Source organism: Strongylocentrotus purpuratus, unplaced genomic scaffold, assembly GCF_000002235.5.
Source record: "Strongylocentrotus purpuratus isolate Spur 01 unplaced genomic scaffold, Spur_5.0 spur5_scaffold_12, whole genome shotgun sequence".
Lineage (NCBI taxonomy): Eukaryota > Metazoa > Echinodermata > Echinoidea > Camarodonta > Strongylocentrotidae > Strongylocentrotus > Strongylocentrotus purpuratus.
The window spans coordinates 14,089,054-14,111,176 of record NW_022145597.1 but is presented as its reverse complement, the minus strand read 5'-3'; the positions used below and the strand labels follow the sequence as shown (position 1 = coordinate 14,111,176).

The 22,123-nt window shown below is 38.2% G+C and overlaps 1 protein-coding gene across 2 annotated transcripts in view; it reads right to left on the bottom strand.

The window, feature by feature from the left end:
• LOC582903 (fibronectin type-III domain-containing protein 3A) overlaps positions 1 to 22,123 on the bottom strand; it is a 99,621-nt gene that overhangs the window by 34,564 nt on the left and 42,934 nt on the right. For both annotated transcript variants that reach the window (XM_030981866.1, XM_030981865.1), the window contains exons 5-6: positions 21,773 to 22,004; positions 163 to 219 (exon numbers count right to left, since the gene is read on the bottom strand). In XM_030981866.1, the coding sequence (XP_030837726.1) occupies positions 163 to 219; positions 21,773 to 22,004 (289 nt within the window). The remainder of the gene's footprint in view (positions 1 to 162; positions 220 to 21,772; positions 22,005 to 22,123) is intronic.

The following is a 22,123-nucleotide window of genomic DNA, read 5'->3' as shown; positions in this document are numbered from 1 at the left end:
AGCAATGTTCTTCTAATACCAATCACAGAATTTTCTGTTTTTTACAGTATTCTATTTCACCAAAGATAATTTCATTTTCAGGGTGGGTGTGTATGGTTGGATGGATAGGGGTATATCATTGTTCTAATCAAGTTTGATAATTATATTTCAAACTATTCTTACCTTAGTTGGTACTCAGTAGCAGGCTTCAGGTCTGTCAGTGTCTGATGAAGACTATTACTGTAAAAAATAAACAGACAAAAGAGAAAAATTATTGTAGGATGGTATAATTCATTTTTAATACTAGTTTAATACACTAGAAATCCACATCAATATACTATATTAAAAAAATGAACTTCAAATACAGGTAATAAAGTACGCCTGACTCAAAGCTTCATCAGTATGAATGCAGTGACATGACAACAAACATTCAGGTAGGGACATTTTTTATTCAATTTTAATTTTTAATTTCTTGTGAGGGAGGGGGTGTTCCAATATCACCCCTCCCTTTCTAGGGGTAAGTGCACCACCTCTATAGCATGGTGAGAGCACCACAATCATACTGTTCACACCACTGCCTACTGCAGAACTTGGGCATCCCGTGTACATGACTATTTAATAGGTAACATTATGATTGTTATTAATTCTTTCAGCATCATCATCTCTGCCTAGAAGGGGGGAAGCGAACCGTACATGTAATCACAATACCCTCGCGTGGGATGTGCAGGTGTAACACTACGCTGGGGTTTTCCCCTACTCTTAATATACAAAGGGGGAATCGGGTTGCTGTTTTTCATAAGTGGTGACTCTCTTACACACTGGGCTTCCAATAAACAACTTCTCTGTCGGATCGATTCCAACCAGACTAGTTCAAGTGATAATTAATTTTGTTATTAATGTACTTATGAAAACCAGAAAGTTGACATCTGTACATACATGAAGTCAATGCTACTCTTCAAATATGGAAACTTTATTGATTCTGTTTGTTGGAAACAATTGTTGGGAGACCTTCTTGGGTTCTTTTATCAAAGAATGCTAATCTGAGGTTGAAAAAGATCCAACAATTTTGTGTTGAATTGATAATGACAATGACGATGATGATGTTAATGATGATGACGTTAATGATATGATGGTGATGATGATTATGAAGATGTTGATGACGACGACGACGATGATGAAGATGACAATGAGAAAAGGCAATGAATACAATAGCTACAGGGCTTTATAAATATTATAATTACACAGGCAATTTATAAATAAACTACAAAAGACAACCTTTTTAATTAGACCTACTCCATCCTAATAACATTTGAGTACAACAGTAAATACTTCTTGAGATTCCAGAATGTAAACACATAGTATTGTTCCCATTCAGAATGGCGCCAGCATAATTAAGTGCCTTCTGAAATCACACGGTGGTCATGCAAACATTCGTACGGATGTCGGAACTCAGCCAGGTCAAGTGCTATGTCCACATCTCAATTAGATGGGACATATCGCTGAGAAATTAAAAAAAATAGATTAACTGAGAATCCAGGAAAACTAATTGAAAGTAGCAGTGAGAGTAAACTGGAAAGGGCTAATACATGTAACATATGGGAGAGCAATAAAGTGAAGGACAGAGAAGAAAATGAGGGGAAAAAAATCCAGTCAAAACTCTTTTTTTGAGTATTCAGGAGGAATCGAATCTAAGATCCAAGAAAGGCTAATAAGTTGGTAAACTTTTCACAAGAAAGTTACTTGCTTTAATACCAACTCCCATCCCCCCTCATCCACATACACAATATTATACAGATCAAAATTACAGAAAAAAAACTTATGCTAGCTGTGTCCACACATGTCAAGCTGAGAAATACATTCCAACAAAAATGGCTTTTCTCTTTGGAAGTCAATAGTTTCATTCATAACTTCACAAGTTATTACAAGACACTTGACACTTCCAAATTCCTTCCTTCCAAAGTGAACTTTCAAGTGCCTTGCCCTCAAGTATATTGCATGAAAGAACAGTCACTTGTATAAGGGGTTACATGACACATCGTATGATAACTGCTCTGCTGTTAATTTTAATCACTAACAAAGCTGAGAAATTCAAACGTAGACACTATATCTAACCCTTAACCCTAACCCGATTATGTTAACTTCAAAATTAAGCACATCTGCAGAGGAAGCATGATATGGCACAAGTTTATTGAAAGAATCTATTCGCATGGGAAAATTATCTTCACCTATTGTAGGTGTTGCAGACACCGATCTCATGATCACGCACGCCTTCATCAATCTGACATGAATCTCATATTTCTGAGGGGGAAAAAACTCCCATGGGTCTTCAATTTCGAAAACAGAAAACGATTGTTCTCCTCATGACAAAAAGTAGCACTTTCAAAAGCACTGTTCACATTTTCAGTTTTATATTTTTCCAAACGTACTTTCCCCCTGAGGTAAAAACCGTTGAAGATAACTGTTCACATTAATTAAATGTTCTCAAAACTGAAAAGAGGAAAATTGTTCATCTCTTCTTATGTGCTGCCCTCATAGGAGGCTTAGATCGAAAGTAGATTCAAGCTGAAATATCACAAACTAATAAATATTCAATATCCTTGCAAAAACCCGCATTTACGAATTAGCATCCAAAACGTTTTCATTCGGCAAGATATTCAACAGGGAGATCCGAGATATCTGTCTATGCACTACCTGTAAATATCTTTAAGAACTTAAATTTGATCTTGATTTATATAGAAAAAGAAAAAAAATGGGGAGAATGGAAAGATGGGGAACATGACACCACAGGTCCACTGCAGGCACCCTATGATTCAGTACCCAATGGGACGCCTAAGCCACCATCTTAAATAATTTCTAATTTCTATTAGCATATCTCTGACAGGTATGCCTAAAATATAGGTTAATGAATGCTGGACCCGTCATTCTGTTTTCATTCGATATCTTCACAAGTTGACACCTTTTACGGTAAAATTTCAACGTTTCGAACACTCTCAGGTACGTGGGTGAATTCCTTATGCAAACACAAGGCGATTATAATCCATACGGCTACATTCAAAACATGGGGGTGATAATGATTTTGTGTAGGAGGAATAGGGGCTGTCCACACTTCACTTTAATATTCTGCTTCAAGAGCAGTCCTTCACCTTACAAATTTGTCTTTGTTTATTTGGGGCTTTCTTTTTTTTCTTCTTTTTTTTTTGTGGTGCTGAGCTTAAACAGGACACACAGAAATCTATCCATATGCATATCTACATGTAGAAGTAGGCCTACATTTTAAACTCAGCAGTACACTTTAAATTGCATTGATTTATTTAAATCGAAAATTGTTTGTGATTTTATATTGATTGGAAAGTTAAATGTAAGTTAAAACATAACAGAAACGTAGAACTAATAACAATAAATCAATAGAGAAAATTCCAGGGGGGTGTTTCACAAAGATTGTAAGTCGAACTTATCTCTAAGTTCGACTTAAAAATCATGGAAAGCCATCTGAAGCCTTAACAAAATATATATTCAAAAGCGAAAATTCAAGTATTTTAGATTTGTTATTTATTCCACATCAAGGACATGAAATCTCCTTGATAATAGAAAATATGAACGATTTGAATCAACATTTTATGCCTTTTAAAATAACTTGTACAAAATATTTTAATAGATGCTAACGGCTTTCCATAATTAATAAGTCCAACTCTGCTCAGAACCACATTTCAGAACTTCAATTATTCCAAAGCATGTTAAAATTTTAGATATTATACATGTAGGGTTATAAACCAAGCTCGATGATGGCCAGATTTAAATCAAAAGTATGAAAGCTCCTTGAAATGCATCTCAGTATTTCAATTTCAGAAATGTTTAGAGACAGAAGCTTTGTTACAGACCTGTGGGCGGTACTTTTCCCACGAGGGTATTAACCACGATGAGAAATCCTCTTTCTTACCTTGGGCAAAATATGCCAAGTTGAAAAAATATATCCTTGCCCTTACAAAATTCAATTAATATCATTTAGACAAACAAACATTACTGAAGAATTTGCCTTGCAGAAATTTGTATCTTTTTCATGTTTTCTCCCAATTTATCCCACAAAATATACTGAAATCAATAAACGATGAATTCCTTGAAGACACAATAGCTTTTTTAATTGAATAAAGCTTGAAATATATATATATATATATATATATATATTTTAAATATTTGTTGAAACGGCCCATTAGTGTTTTTCAATCAATCTTATTTGACATAATTAACGTGTGTGGTTTTTCAACCTTTACAAGTTACGTTAATAAATGACTTGTTTTGATACAACCCACATTTAAATATACCACGAAAAGCATATTAATGTTGTTTGTTTTCAGAAATTGCTCATGATCAACAAAAGAAAAAAATAATGTGCTATCCATGCCAAGCATACAAGGCAGACAATTCTACATGAATTGGAATTAATTTTTTTTTGTTTAGCTTTGCCATGGTATGGATTGGTGCTGTATCTGCCATTATGAAAAAGAAAGTAATACAAGATTCCATATTCAATGTTGTACAATTCTAAAAACTGTATATTTTCACCATCAAGGTTCCACTGTAATACAAGATTCCATATTCAATGTTGTACAATTCGTCGCTGTTTTCACAAAGTGACGGTTGTGAAAAAAAATTGCATTCACTTTGCGTTACGATTTTCCTCACTACCGTCACTTCGTGAAAACAAGGACGAATTGTGTATATGTTTCCCATGCTCTTCTGCAAAGCATATTTGGGGCAGGAGTTCCCTCCCTGTCAGCAGGGGGACCTTTCATTCATTCATAGTTCAGTTTCTATTTGCCTACCAGTGGGAAGAGGACCCATCCCAAAGAGAGGAGGTCAAATTCATTGGGTTAAAGGGTGTGAAATATGTGACCTACATTACACCGGAGGGACCAAGCCTTTAATGAATGGGGCAGCTCTAGTTACACTGTGTGTCTAGGGAGAGGGGGGGGGGGGGGGGGTGCACGACCTGTTCAGACTGTAGAAAATTTATATGAAACTTGAAGAATAAAGAATTACGCATCCACACATAAAAATGTAATAATATAATCTGGATTTATATAGCCCTTTATACAGAATACCATCTCTAAGCGCTTTTACAGATATTATTACCCCAGTCATCGTATTCATTTACGCACAATGTGCACCATCTCCACTCCCTGGGGAGTATTCCTACCATATGGTCACCGTGAGCGCATAAAAACACAAATGCGTTTGTCATCATACCGGGTCCCCATTTCTCTCTTGGGTATTGAGTGGCAAATGTAGCTTAAAATGCCTTGCCAAAGGACATTAGTGCCAGAAAAAGTCTGGGAAACAATCTACCAATTTTTTATGATGTTTCTTTCAAATCAAAGACATTGTTTCCACTGCTTTAAGCCACAAGGGCATTATCTCAACTCAAAGTATATGAGCTAACATCCATATGGCTTTTACTAAATGGATGATATGCTAGAAATAGATCAATGAGGATTGCAATGAAGTAACTGCATGTGAGCTCTTTATATAGGAAGCACCCCTCGAACCGACGGAGACTCCATGAGCGGACGATCTCTGTATAATTCAACGACTTGACTGCCCAGAATAGATTCACAATGAAAGTAACGTTATAAATAGGCCATCTTCAAACAAGAATAGCCTTGACGTAACCTCCTCTGAACTTTTCCAATGCATTCTGTAGAGACGTCTGCAGCAGCGTATGGCAAGCAGGAACCAAGAGAATGGGGCTACAGGAGATTTGAGTTCCTGGAAAATGACCTCAGAATGGGACCGCACACAGCTTCGGCTTAATACACGGTGATGATATCATGCACATCTCAGAGGGACGTTGAGACGTGACGAGCGTCACAACCTCGCGATGATACCGCATTCACACATTGTCCTGGTCATTCTTGCCCCGGTCGAGGGATTGATGGTGCAGTGCAGAGCATAGCTCAGACAAAGTCTCTCTAGCAGAAAATACAGTGATAGAAGGGACAAGCTCAAACCGGGAGCCTGAAATGCAGGAACTTGAAGGATTTGTTGGGGTTCATGTTGCTTTGGGTAGACCATCACCCATATCATGTATTCAAAGCCAAAAGGGCGCTAACTCTGTATTTAAGGATATGAATTAATGCCCTTTGGCTCCAAACAAATGTTGTACCACAAAAGACTTTATCAATGACTACGTCATGTTGCAATTGTGGTGCAGTTATGTTGCTGCAACTCCACTTGCGCCAACAGTCAACTATCAAAGATTTCTTCACAGAAATCTGTTCGACCATTGAAACATTTTATGTAATTTCAATTCGCAATAAGTTTATTTGTGGCATGCCTACTTGTTCATGCAGCTCTATATCTTTTACTTTATCAATATATCAAACACATGTAGGTTGATATTCTACCGGTATTCTACCCTAGCCTTCCTTCCCTAAAAAAAGAAAAGGCTAATTCAAAATACATGGGTAGAAATACTATTCCAAATATTGGCCTTTCTAACTCCATGAAAAATAGCATCAAAACAAACTCACGTATGAGATCATTCAAAAGTATGTTATTAAATCTTAAAATTAGTTACCTCATGATTCGGTTTTATTCACTTAATGTTTATCCCATCTATTCCATAGAAAAACAGCATGACGCCCGATTAGATTACGAGATAATTGAAAAGTACATTATTAAATCCTAAATTTAGCAACCTCTGGCATTGGGGGAAAATTATTTAGGTTATTTTTCTAGTGCAGTATGTTGCATGACATTTACCCCCACGCTGGGCAGAATTATTAGTATGCTCAAAATGTAATTGCCCCATTTTTTGTCATGATCTGCTCGGAGGCCATGCAAATTTGATCGCCTAACCCCTCATTAATCCAAAATAAAGGGGAAAGGGGAAGAGGGAGTGAGGGGGAGGGGGGGTGGGTGAAATCTGGTGTGGAGGTGTCACAGACACACCCCAAAGGGATAGCAGACAGGTAAGGTGTAAAAGGCGGAGGGTCGTGATGGAATAATAATCACTTTCGTTGGCAGCCATATGGGGTGTTGTGACTAATCGCCCGTTCAGACTGTAGGAAAGTTAAACTAAACTTGTATGAAGAAACGTTGTATTATAAAGACTCATCCTATAAAGTGAAAGGAGCATTCGGACCAGAAAACAAACATTGTACAAAGCGACTTATTTGACGAAGTCATGCCAGCCAATCATTAGTGCGTGCTCACGATAAGCCCCACCCTGTATATATAATATACGATTTTCGTAAGATGCGACGTTCAGACTAAAGCGGGACCCCGATTCTTTGTCAAGTTTTTGTTTGAATTGATGCTCAAACATGCGTTTCGTTATTTGATATTTCATTAAACAACGTTTCTTTATACGATTGTTCAGAGTAGGAAAAACAATGAATTATGTAAGTCTGAATGCAGGGTTAGAGGCATCTCATTATGAGGATGAGGGTGGTTGGGATGAGAATACCGGGCCTTCGCCTGCTAAACTGGATAACATGAGGGTGTGTGAATGAAATACATGTTCTGTAGATTGAGGGATACTGAAGGGTAGAGATAGAGACAGATGAGAAAGAAAGATGGATAGACAGACAGTGACAGACAGACAGACAGACAGAGACAGACAGACAGACAGAAGACAGACAGAGGGAGAAGGGAGACAGGGAAAGAAACAAAAAGAGATCGAGAGAAAGGAGATAGCGATAGTGATCAAGAGACAGAGAGATTGACAGAGGGACAGACAGAGAGACAGACTGAGATGGAGAGAAATGCAGAGTCAAAGCCAAAGAGAAAGAGACAGCGAGAAAGGAAATTCAATTCGAAGGGAAACTTCAAAAAGGGAGAGTGATGGAAGAGATAGTGACAGATAAATGCAGAATATGAAATACTGGAGGGGGAATCGGTCTCACAGGGGCTCAAAGTGGAAAACATCATTCCTGAGGAGGGGGTGGGGAATTAGTGGATCATCAGATAGTAAGATCAACAATAAAAGGATCAACAATAAAAGGATAAACAACCTTTTTGTTTTTCTTTTTTAAGTCCTGCATAAAATTCCTCCTTTTAAATAAAAAATATAGAGTAATAAAAGGCAGTTGTACACTGGAGCAATGTTCCTCCACATAGGTAACTGGAGTACATTGTGCCATACCAGTCTAGACATCTCATAAAACTCTTTTACTACTACCCTCAATGTTTAGATTGTCAAATTGATAGCATCTAATGTTCCTCTGACAGAGGCTCTGGAAAATATGGCCTCAATGCTACCAAAGCTTACATGTTACTCCAAATGTTAGGTATGTTGATTTGTTTTACCTGACTGCTATTTTGTTTATGCTTACATCAGTAAACAACTAAGAGAATGCAGCTCTAAGTCCTCTCCAAGGGACTTGGTAATGAGGATAACTGTCTTATCAAAGGGCACCACCGCATTTCTGTTTGAATCCGGGACCTCACATTTGTGACCAATGCCCGACCACTGAGCCATGGCATTCACATCCAACATATTGTAATCATAACTGAGCTTGAAACAGATGACTACATCTCCTGTGACTTGCCAGACATATCTTGGTAGCATAAAATGATGCAGTTTGCTACAGTGTCAATGCAAGGGCATGATTAACAACAATGAGTCTGATCTGATAGACTAGCCCCAGTCAGCTGTTGGAGACAATCAGCTGTCTGTCTGTGCAGTTATCATCTGCCTCAGCAAAGGTTCATGGTACTCGTAGTCTACAGACCCAAACCCTTGTCGGTCACGGCACACCACATAGTGTCTGAACCATGAGACTATGCAGACCGTATGGTCAACTGCACTCCTTACGACCTGTACTACAGCTGCTCCTGGCACAACCAGAGGCTGACAGAGTTAGGCTCAACTCGAGGCTTTATGGGTTACTGTTCAAAAGTCAAACTAGAGTCTGTGTCTAAAGGCTAGGTTTCCTGGGTTGCCACAACAAACCTTGGCTCAACTCTTTACCCCTGCCACAACATTCCTACATCTCTACCCCTACCCATTAATGGCACACCCCTACCACGCACAGTGGAGGATGCCAAAACAACTTCTTGTTGACACTGGCCACTGTTGTGCATACCAACCCTTTATACCAAACAATCCATGATATCTTTTGCTGAGAGGCCAACAGAGACTCAACTCCATTCATGATGTATGTTATATGTTATTACAACGTCATATATTTTGGGAGGGGGAGGGGAGTTGCCTTTGTTTGTCAAGTGTTACAGGTTGTATTTTATATTTCTTCCTCAAGCTTGTAGATAAGTATGACCACTTTTTTCCCTCAATCGAAATGTCATTGGGTGAGATAAAGATGGTGACCTAAAGATGGAAGATAGACCTTTAAAGCCTGTCTGTACTAGTTTGGCCGGGAGGGATTAGACCACCCAGCAAGGTCACTGACAGGTGGCTATCTCATCAACTCTGCTCTCAATTAACATAAGAAAAAGAGGATCATGGGGGATCATGGGGGACCAACAGGCACTGCTTTGGCATTGTTTTCTATATAGAGGGAGCAAGTAGCTACAAGTAGTGCAGTGGGGCTTTAAAAAGTTGACATCCTTTTGACCCTTACCGGATCATAAATGCACCTACATGTATCTTCTGTTAATGAGGATGGCAAGCACACTCAAATCATCTTCTCCAGAACAGGCATCAAAGCGCCACAATATTTCTTTCTTCGTTTATTTATTCTTTTCATTCATATCTTCAGACTGAACTTCCAAGAGACGAGAATGACGATGAGAACTTTTGCGAGAAAAGCCTGTCTTAGAGTCTTTGAAGTACCCTGTTTCATCCGCAATCCGCAACACAGAAACGCTATTTATGCCAGTACCTCTCAACAACCACAACGCTGCACCACAGAAACATCTTTTATGCCTGTACCGCCCAACAACCACCCCATCTCGAACCCTCCAAAGACACATCACTCAACATCAATAATCATCACGTAGAAGGGCATCGGCAAGTTCATCGGTGAGTTCAGGTTCATGTACATGCTAATGCTTAAAACATTAAAGCCCATGTACATGATTCTGTATTTATAACCGCAATTTTCAAAACTTGTTGGATTACTGATGAAGAAAAATACCTACATTTTAAAGAAGTTGCTGAGTTTTGCTCTCTTTTTTAGTGGCAGCTCATTTCAAGTAAGATTGATAATAATAATAATTGCTAGTTCTTAGCAAGGTCATAATAGATTAAAGCTTATGATTTATCTTTGATCTTATATTTTACCTAGTGTGGCCCATTATTACATAAGGGACACTTCATTTAAAGTAGTAAATGTAACAGATTAAATTAGCAAATCTCCCCAGCCCCCATCTATTTTGTTTCTTTTTAATTATAATAAGGTCGATCTTGTTTTACTTTATTCTATTTTATAACTTTTAATAGTTTGTTATCTTATTTCTTATTTTTTTACTCTATATTTTCATTAATTTATGTTTTGTTAAGTGCTTTGATCAGTTTTAAATTGGATATAGCGCTACAAAAAGAAACAATTTATTATTATTATTAGTATTCTCTCATCTCGAGAGCAAACAAAGCCTTTAACATCCCCCTGCACATAATAATCACGTACAGAATGAAGATAGGGGCAAGCGAGGGAGGGCTTGGATCAAGGGCGGGGATCGAAAACGTGCAGTAACATGACATTAACATGACATTAACGGTGGGTTTCTGCTAATGTGACACATTCCAAGTGAAAGGGTGAGACCGCCACATGGCGGAAGCACAAAGGGAAAATTGAGAACAGAATGTCCCTGTCCCAGAAAACCCTGCCAATGGGAAACACACTGCCATCGCATGACTTCCATGTGCAAGATTTCATTGACCCCTTTCACACGGGGTCATGAAATGCATTCCCATGGAAGGCCCAAATGTAAATAGTCCAACGGTTATAGTATGACTTCCATGTGCTAGATATTGACCCCATTCACATCAGGTCACGATTAGCGTTTTCATTACCCAATGTGGATAGTCCCACAGGTATTGCATGTCTTCCTTATGGTAGAAACTGACCCCTATCACATCAGGTCAAGAGAAACATTCCACCAGATCACCAGATGTAAACAGTCCCAGGTTATAGCAGGGGCGTTCATTAGCTAGACATTGACCCCATTCACACTGGGTCAAGAACATCGTCCCATCAGAGTACCAAATGTAAACAGTCCCACGGATATAGTTTTACCTCCCTGTGCTACAAATCAACCCCATCACATCGGGTCAAGAGCAAGGCTCATTCCCATGTGTTCTATAAATAGTCCCATGTATGTATCGGCTTTGTTTTCATCCCACACTGCACAATGTTAAAAGGCCAAGTCCTACCTTTATGATAATAAGTAACAATAAACCTCACCTATAAATAATGTTCGTAAATCACCTCATTGCAGTCAGGGCGTGGGTTATCTGTATTGAAGGTCCCTTCTCTCCAATATTGCTAATGGACTTCAAACAAATGTGGGAGTGAAATTACCGTATATAATAAAAAGGAAAATCTAACCTTAATAAGCAACTACTTCAATAAAACACAGCAGACGGGCCTTATGAGACCTTCTTTAATGTAATAGCAGAAGGGATAATGTTTGATTGACAGAACCAAAGATTTTATCATGGCAAAAAGGTCTGAACCCTTTCATTAATATCATTATCAGTATATTATATATGCATATGTTTTATGGTTATCAATGGAATCTGACTAGCCCTTAACCCATAGCCACTCAATGTGATGGTTCTGCATTTTATTTTCCCTTCTTACATATTTCCACACATGAAGAAAAAAAAGAAACTTGATATCACTTTCTTCCATTCCGCTCTGAGACTGACCCAACTGTCAAGTCAAAATTTCAAAATCCGACCAGGAGAAATTCATTCAATAGTTGGTCACTAAATACTGTATATAAACCAGAAACTTTCATGACTTGAAAAGAAACAACAACGACAATTTCACAGCAAGAAACTTTTGGGAATCCACCAAATTCAGTGCGGTGCCAATTTATAGCGGCATGAAACGGTCACAAATTGACCCACCTCAAAAATTCAAACGTTTCGTGCGTGCAAAAGTTTTCAGTTTGGCAAGGAAAGTCTAAAACACAACTTTGTTGGAGATGGATAACACCCACAACAACAACAACAAAATGCCCATCCCAAAACATCTTGCATACTTTCAGGATTATCTTTTGAGATAACGTCATATTCACGAATCCAGCAGACTATACTTACATATTGAACCTCTTGAACTTCAAGCACTGAACATAGAAGGCTAAATGGAAACACAGATTGCGAGAGTTCATGGACAGTACATGGATATCTTTCATCGCTAGAACATTAGTAAACTGACGGCTCTGAGCACCTGTATCAAGAACAAGCAATTAAAGGTAAAGACCAGTAATGGTCATGCGATTGCATTGTGAAAGAAACGTTGTGGAATCGATCAGAAAAGGTTGATCATCTAGCATCTAGCATCTGCAAGGTTCTGGAATCATCAAAATGATAAGAAATTTGGCCCATTCTTCGTAAAGTTACAAGCACTATACACAGAAAGATGTATATGGGACTACCCTATCTCTCTCACCAGACCATGAGAGAGATAAATTTTCCAAATATATGAATAAGTAGGCGGTTTCCCGGCAAATTTTGTATCATCATGTATTAGTCAAAACATATTCTTTCACATGATTGGTGGTGAGAGCTTCCATTTCATTTTTTGAAATTGGGGCGTTGCCAATACTGGTCTTTACCTTTAACCCTCATCCCCCTTCCTCAGTAATGAGCGTAGGAATCAAACTACCATTCAAAATCAGCATGGACAACCTTCAAACAAATTCTAATCCTTCCTCGAAAGGTGATGAAAAGCTCTTTACGTTCATTGCGCCCGCACACGCACGGCACATAACTTCGAGGATCCCCCGCTGCTGGTAGTTATCGTGCAAACCTGAAGATTGCTTGTGGTATATAACTTTAAAGTAAACTTAAAAGTTTCATAACCACAAGTTCGTCTGCATGTTCATTAACTAAAAGAAAACTTTGAAGTTAAAAGCCATGACATTAACTGAAAATTTACAGACTGTCCTGTAAACCTACCATTTATGCGATAGAAAAGAATTTAACATTCTTAAATATGTGGATCACTGGAATTGATAAACAGATTTAATTTTCTACAACTAAATTTATTATGGATATATGGAGTAAAGAACTGTGGCAACAAAAGAAAAGGAAGATTGGTTTGGTTTGATTAAACATATCTATGGACCAAAAATGAAGTTCAGAATATCTTTCTCCTCATCTTATCCAAACAAAAAATCGTCTATTCTATAAAGAATGTGACAAGCATCCATTTTTGCATTACATTTTAAGATAAGAGGAGAGGGGCATCAACAGAAAAGGAAAGGTTGGAATTGGTATGACTTGACTATAAAAAATTCATGAACGTAAGAAGGGAATACATGTATTTCTCCTCAGTTAAAGAAAATCACATTTTCTACAAATAACATAACCATTCATTTCCTACATTTATATGAGAACAGCCTGTGCAACCCCCAGTGGGTTTTTATCTACACTGTCTTCGGTAGATCAGAAGGTCTTCTCGGTCGTGAACTGATATGACCCTTGAACTCGCACAGCTCAACATGTGTCTCGTTGAATTACAGAGACACAAATCTGAAGAATCTGTGCTCATTCACTTGAAGTGAAGGAGAAAATGTTTTCTCTTACATGTACTTCAACTTTTCTTCTTTATCCCCTTATTTTAAAAAGTAATATTTGTTGGCTATTCAAAGAAATGCCATATTGTACATTTCATCCTCTGTAATTCACTACTTCAAAACTGTGACACATACACAATCTTTGTTCTTTGTGTTATGCTTTAAATTTGTAAATTTATGTTATGCTTGGATACTTTTTTAATTTTTTCATGCCATCCCAAGATTCAATCAAATTTAGATTTAGATTTTTTTTTTAATCACTCCCATACTCTCCCTTTTCAAACCAACTCGATAAGTTGGAAGGATATGAAGCAAAGCGGTGGTGATATTTTTAAAAATCGACCTTCCATTGCCATAAAAACGAAAGGAGTTTGAATAATTAAAAGTGGCAATATGAAAAAAGAGATCTAGTGCAACGTCCCATTCATCCTATATCAGTAATTTAATAATTAAATCCTAAAATATTTTTTTCATTAAATTTAAGAGTTTGCTGTACATCCCAAAATTAATCCCGTTGATTACTGCATGCATCATGAATGAGCATGAATAAATAATGAGATAAATGGAACTATGAATAATGTATCTGTATTTGTAAGAGGCATTAATAATACAGCCCACACTCATCCGGTGAAGAAGAAAAAAAATCAGAAATACTGAGTGATATACATGTACATGTAACTTTTGTAGCTCTAGAAAATTGAAAAAAAGCTCTGGGCCCCATCTTACAAAGACTTGCGATTGATTTGGATCGATCCCAAATTTGCAGTCTCCTATCTTTTATGTACATAGTTTCGCAAATAACTTGCGATTGATATCAACTCTTTGTAAGACGGGGCCCAGTTTAAAGAAACAATTCGCAAAAGTCATTGCAATGAAATCTCACTTACAGTAGTCTATAGGAAATCGAAGGATGGCTACATGTACATGAAACCCAGAAAAACATTTAAACTGCAGCTACATATGCAGTGGGTGTTGTGCCACTTTAAATCAAATATCATTTTACAATCCAACTCGTCCTTCCTCTTCCACTTTCAAAATGGATGCATGAATAAACGACTGCATGAGTCATCGATAAATTAACAAATGAATTTTGCTAATGACTACCGGTATTTATCACAAGTCTGATATAAAGTCATCAATAAATTAACTAATGAATTTCGCTAATGACTATTTATCACAAAATTAGAAATAGATTTGCCGTGATTCGCTTATCTTTGATTATTCATCAATAAAAACTTGCAGGTGCTTACATGTACATAGAAATATATCTCTCTGGAAAATTCTATCCAGATATACTGCCTGCCTAGTGCCTACATTACTGAACAATATATTATTCAACGATCAACCTGCTTGTTGTATGTGTTATTATTGTTGTTGCTGTTGTTGTGCTTTCCAAGACAATTTTTCTACAAAATTATTGATATGATCTGGGTATTAAACAAAGTCAGAAAAAGACACCGAACAATGATATACGGATAGAAAAATATTGATGCAAAATTTGAAACTAAAAACAACTTAACAATTTGAACATGCATGTAACATATTTACAATTTATGATAAAGTGTGAAATATTCAAGACATTTAAGACAAATATTACCAAAATAGATAAGATAGTTTCATATTGAAGGTACATGTATCAATTGGTGAAGGCTCAGTCTTATTCACTTCTATACGTCTATCATTGCACACACAACTACAGCTTAAGATGCAACAAGAAACATCCAGAACTGTTGATTTCTGGCATTTTGGTTCTTTTCGGTAGAATTTGTATCAAACCTGCTTGCCTCAGCAAGTAGTTCGGAACTATTGACCTTTAACCCGATGACCTCCAATGATCATTGGAAGGACATCCAACTCCCTTCACGAGTCTGTGCTGCAGCCTATATATTCAGACCCAAAATTTGAAGTATACTTGATAGAGATGAAGTTGGTAGATTATCTCGCTTCAAGGATAAACAATATTCTTATAGAGACAGTGGTAGAGTGGGAAGAGGGAGAGGGTGAGAGAGAAATGGGAGATAGCGGCTAAGAAAAAATTGTTTAGACAAAAAAGTATAAAATCTAATGATTTATGATAAAATAAGAAATTGAGAATAAAATTATTTTGCAATATAGATGTCTTTTTACTGAAAATAAATATCAGATGTACTAGCCTAAATAGGCTACAGGTAGGCCTAGCAATACTAGGCTGTACAACAAGTTATCTTAATTACAACTTCCTTAATTTCCTGTGCGTGCAATTGCATAGACTTAGCCCTGGATGTTCAAAAAGATAAGACAACCATCCTTGTACAAATTAATTCAAAAATTAATTTACAATACAGGAAAGCACAAATCTAGCTCAAAATGGTAGGCCAGTATAAGAAAGGTGTAGAGCTACTACTGTAGGTGCACCTAACCTAAAATTCACGATAAACAAAGGTTTATTTTTCTAAAATTCGATGCAAAAAAAAAGTTGTTGCTTTCCTCATGCAACAGGAGGGATGGCATGAGGGAAGGATGAATTGAGATATAGGAGGGGCATGTCAGATGGATGATTAGATGTTCATAATTGCATTAGTATATTAAACCCTAGTAGGATACGTCTGCAACGGAGGAAGACAAGCAGACAGATCTATATACACAATGGAAACTACATCATCATGACAAGATATACTTGCTTTTGAAAGATGCAAGACCAATCAATCATCTTACCCACCCCCCCCCCATCCCATTTTGTTTCAGACCTAGCCCCATGCAGACTAGCAGAATTTATTGTATATGACGAGGCATTAATCTACATTTGCCACTCCATACCCGGGAGAGAAATGGGGACCTGGTAGGATGTCGAAAGCTGTGTGTTATGAATTGTCATATGCCCTCAAGGTGACTAAATGGTAGGAATACTACCCAGGGAGTGGAGATGGTGCACATTGTGCATGAATGAATCCGATGACCAGGGTATTAATATCTGTACAACGCTTAGAGACGGAATCTCAAATTAAGCGCTATATAAATCCAGATGATGTTATTCTATGGTCTTTTTTTTAAACTCAAAACAATGATAACAAAACATGAAGCGAATTCAAACAGAGGTTTGAGCATCCTTCTGAAGAAAAGCGCAACAAATATCAAAGAACATGCCAGTATGAACGAGCTATCGTACAAAAACCCATATAACTGGGCGGGGCTTATCTTGAGTGCAGGCTAATACCTCCTATATACAGTATGTATATTACCTATATTACCAGACACCAGTCATGTATCCCAATAAATAATAATGGTATCAGCTGCCCTCCCCAAAATAATTTACTACTAATGTAGGCCTACTCTGTTACTGTGTAACTATGTTCATATACTTCATCTACCACTAAACGATGACTATTGATGTCTAAACGACGTTCTTGAAACGACAATTTGTACACAGTGACAGTCCCTTGTGTGAACAGGGTAGCATGAGCAGACAGTCAAAGTAGGATCCAGACAATCTAAACTGAAAATGAGAACAGACGTCTATGTAATACATCACCAATCTAGAACAGACAATAAAGAGAGATGGAATGAAGATGATAAATCTATTTTCATACCCATTATCCAGCAGACCCTGCCTGGTTTATTCCCATCATCGTGTACGATACTAACAAGCTTTGGAAAATAAATGAGATTCGTCTTTCCGAGAAATGTACCATAAAGACGCGGTGGCAACGGCCGCCGGGTGAAAAACATAAATGGGAGGGGGAGGCTGAGGGGGTTGAATATCTAAAAATATCATAACTGAAAACATAACAATCATAGGTCTTAAGACTGCCTTGTAAAGTGTGGGGGGGGGGGGTTCCAAATCGATAGACACAGATGAATTGATTTTTGTTTAAAGTCTGTATAGGGGGTCGATCCCTACCCCCTTAGTACCCCCTTCGATAACCAATACCTATCATTCAACAGCCACCTCGAAGACCTACTTCTTGCTAAACATCCATGCAGGGATTTGCGGTGAGTTCTTCTATTGCTTCATGGTCTTTTCTCGTAGCACATTTCTATTTCTAGGTAATGGGCACATGGATTAACAAAGCTGGCTAAGTGCCCACGAAAGCACAAAGCAATGACTCAATCCTTTGCCGGTACATAGAATTGTTAGTGTGTTAGAAACTTAGAATAGCATGAACTCCTATGCCTTCGGAAGACAGCGATCTCTGAATCACCTGTATATTGTTACGGGCTGCTGTACAAGTCGCACAGATAGAATGTAAAGTTAATAGTGCAGAGAAGTGGCACCTTGATACACTGTACTAAATAATAATTACATTCCGCTTTTATATAGCGCTTAATACATCAACGATGTGTCTTAGCACTTTACAGATATAAATATTATTACCCTAGTCATCAGATTCAGGCTTGCCCGCACACAATGTATGCACAAATAATAAATAATTAAAAGTAAAAAGATAAAACATATTTGTTGGACCACTAATCGACTAGCAGTTGCTGGTCACTTGGCATCCACATTGCCTAGCAAGTCCATAAGCAGGTCTTGACTTCAAGACCACGCTAAAACTTCATAAACTTTGAAAGTTCTGCATTCTTCATCATGGCTGAAGGTGATGTAGACTTTGCTCAAGGTGCTTTTCACTTATAAAAATAAAAGATTCTCCAAACAAATTTGCTGTTTTCATAATAATTGTATCACCCTGGATAGCTTTCTGTAGAATGATAGCAAATTTTTCCTTCTTATTGTTTTTCCCCCTTTAATTTGTTTCTTCTTTATCATATTTTTGGTGGGACATGCTTAAACTACGTTCTCTCCTTAGACTAGACTCTTGATCATCTATTTGAATGATGCCAGTCAAGTTCAGGGTCTTGAGACGGAGACTACGGGTATGAAAGACTCTGCATTATGTTGGAGGGCATTCTGGCACGCAGGCTATGTACACATGAAAACATTCCAGCACCCTAACTATTCCATACATCCAAATCATGTCATGGTTGGTATGGGGGCTCACAGTTCCACGCCACAATGCATCTAGACCTCTTCCTTGTAACTTCGTGCAGGCCTGCTCCTGCAACCAGATTTCTCAGTCTGTCTGTCTGTCTGTGTAACTGTTTATCTGTCTGTCCATCTGTCACAACGCCACAATGCATCTACATCTAGACCTCTTCCTTTTGACTACATGTAGGTCTGCTTCTGGGACCAGATTTCTGTCTGTCTGTCTGTCTGTCTGCCAGTCTACCTTGTATCTGTCTTTAGTCAGTCTGTCTGTCTGTGTAACTGTTTACCTCTTTCCATCAATTACTCTCTCAACCAAATGATACCCATTTGTCCGTCCGTCCATCTGTCTGTCTGTATATGTTTGTCCATCTGTCTTCCTCTTAATCTGCCAATCAATCTCCATCTAGTCTACCACATCCTCATACATCCTCCCCTCTTTGGGTTTTTTCCTGAACACATTCACAGACATTTTTCTTGGAAAAAGTCTAGCATTTCATCTTCCTAATTCTCTTTCAATTTGGTTTTCAACAATGTTAAAAGCCAACTCCTAGCTAGAATTATACATCGTTATCTTGTAATGTGGATAAAAAAAGGCCCAAGTGCTCAGTGACACATAAACCACTTTTTCTCAAAATGGCCAAAATGGAGTTACGTCTTTGTGTCACTGACCCCTCGATATGTAGCTGCTTGTTCCCCTTGGTCTCTTACGTGCCCACTTCCCTTGGTCATATGCCTTCATCTTTGCCTCTCTTAACTACTCTTAACCCTTATCCTCCTTTCCCATTTTCCTTTCACTATCCTTTGCCACGTATTCTCATCATTACTTGCAAGTTCATATTCATTATATAACATTATGACCTCCTCCCCCCACCCCTACCCTCTCCCCCAAAAAAATATATTTTCAAAAAATTTACTTAAATTCAGTTCGACAGTCCCTCATATTTCCTAATAATCGGAACATCCAGACAATCACCAATCACAGAAAAGGTAATGCCACTTTACCCTTGCGTCCATCATTCTCTGAATAACATGAATCACGGAATTTGGACCCAACCTTCTAATCAACAAAGGAGTTTCAAAGAAACAGATACCCAGTTGCCAAATTTAATAAAACTGTCACAGATCATTAACAAAAATTCGTCCAATGCAACAAGTGCTTGGTCATTACGCCACTTTTGACCAGTGGCTGCCAACAGCTCACCACCGGCTGCCGCATTTGGACGTTGAATTGAAGAATGACAGTGCACTGTCATACTCCTATGGCCAATTTTAAAATATATGTCAACTGTTGGAGTATAGTCAATACATTTTATTACCATTTGGGGACAAGCTGACGTACTGATGCTAGATCTTGATCAATCCTGTGGTCTACCTGAAGCTTTGATTTTTGATAACTAACGATTCAGTCTTTAAACCAAGTTATCTTCAGAAGCGGTTCATCTTCAGAGACTAGCTCAACAATTTGCCACCAGTGAGTACAGACGTCATAGTATCAACTACGCTAATTGCCCCCCTCCTCAGCTTCTACCCTTTATTCACCTTATCAACAGCACCTTGAGTCTTAAGACTCAAGGTTGTGGAATAACTGAAGTAGCGGACCTTAGCGTTGTGATTCAAACCTAACATAGCATGGTATTTTTGAAAGTCTGGAAAACTTGCAATATTCATTAAAGTTTCTTACAAAGTTTCACGTTTGACAGTACTTGGTTTCAAACACAAATGTTACATATATACAAACAAATTGATGATTGCAATGGGATTCACAATCATGATGGTGCGTGATAGATTCCTTCAATCGGGTAACAACAATTTTCACATGGGATGATGCGCCAAGGGCCCCCAAGGTCGCCCCCTTGGCTCGCCCCCAAAGCCTTACATCGGAGTTAATCCCAACATTTGACGACATATCAATAACACAAGACACGTCTCACGCTGTCTTTCTAACTATAACAACCTAAGCCCACACACGGAGCACAGACGAAAGACAAGAGGCCAATCTGATGGGTACACTAAACATTATTTGCTCCGGATCATTGCCAGTTTTGTCCGCTTTGCTTTACTTCTTTTCCAAATCATCCCTTCTACTGTAAAAGGGCATCATGGAATGTTGATATAATGAAAGCTCATTGGTATAATAGAAAACTGAGGTTTCTAAACAGGGGACTTTGCAAGTATCATTGATCTGACCTGGCTATATCTTACATCTTTAACTAAAGTCATTCTATTTTGTGAGCAACTACTAATTAATTCCCTTCGTAACAAGCAGAGATGGGAATGAAAGAGAGATCTTCCTGCTTGCATACTTAACAGTCAACCATCCCATTTGGCTTGGCTGCTCAAGCATCAAGCATCAACATCCTCCAGAGTATCCCCACACAATAAAATGGTCAAAAAGCTTTGCAGAAAAGCCTGATATCTCTTCAAAAGCTTGAACAGATCCTCTTAGAGTGGCTTTAGTCAGGGATGCCAGTCAGTTTTACTCACCGGGCCTGAAAAGAAGCCAGAACACGTTAAAGCTCCATATGTGCTGTACAATATAAAGCTGAAAAAGCCTGAAATGGGAAATTGTTGGGGCCTGAAGACTGGCATCTCTTTTTAGTGCCTGTAGATGAGTCTCCACACCTTGCTTAACATCTTTCCTTGGCCTGCAACATGGCAAACCTGCGCACTGTTTCTCAACCTCTTTGACTCTATGAAGCTCTTCCAAAGTCAGCCGAAATGCCTTTAATTGGGCAATTGCTTCAAAATTAAGCAACATCCCTTGACCTTTGATGAATCTGCCTCAAAACCATTGCGAACTAAAATTTTGTAATCCTTAAAAGATCTTTATACAGTCAGCTAGAGTCTCCGATACTTTTCAATTAGGTAACTGTCTCTAAACGATGCAACATCTTCTCTTGATCTTCAATGTGGCTGACCTGAAAACCATTACAGACTACTATTCTAGATCCTCAAACATCTTTATACAGTCAGCTAGTCTTAGAAACTGTTACAAGGACAACTTTTCTTTCTGCCATAACACTCTCCAAATAGTCAGCCAGGGTGCCTTCAGTTGGGTAACTTCCTCCAACCTATACAACATTCTCTAGACCAGGACCTTCGACAAGTCACTAGACTTACCTGTAAATGGTTCCAGGACTACAATTCTTGGCTTTGTCCAGAACTTTGAGTTCGTAGCTGATGGCCGTAGGATCTATCCCGTGGTCTTCGTAGAGGTCTTCGTCACCTTGGCCCGAGTGGTAGGGTTCTGGTATTGACCACCTGACCGTTGCTGACCGGGCTGTGATCTGCTCCACCTCTGGCACCTGGATACTGGACAATAGATCCTTGAGTCTCTTGACTTGAGGGTTTTCTGTAACAGATCAAATCAAAATGACACAAAATTGATGAATAAAAACATTTTTTTGAATCTTTTTAGACTCATAAATAATATACATGAATATTATCTTCTGTCTCTGCCTTAGACTACAA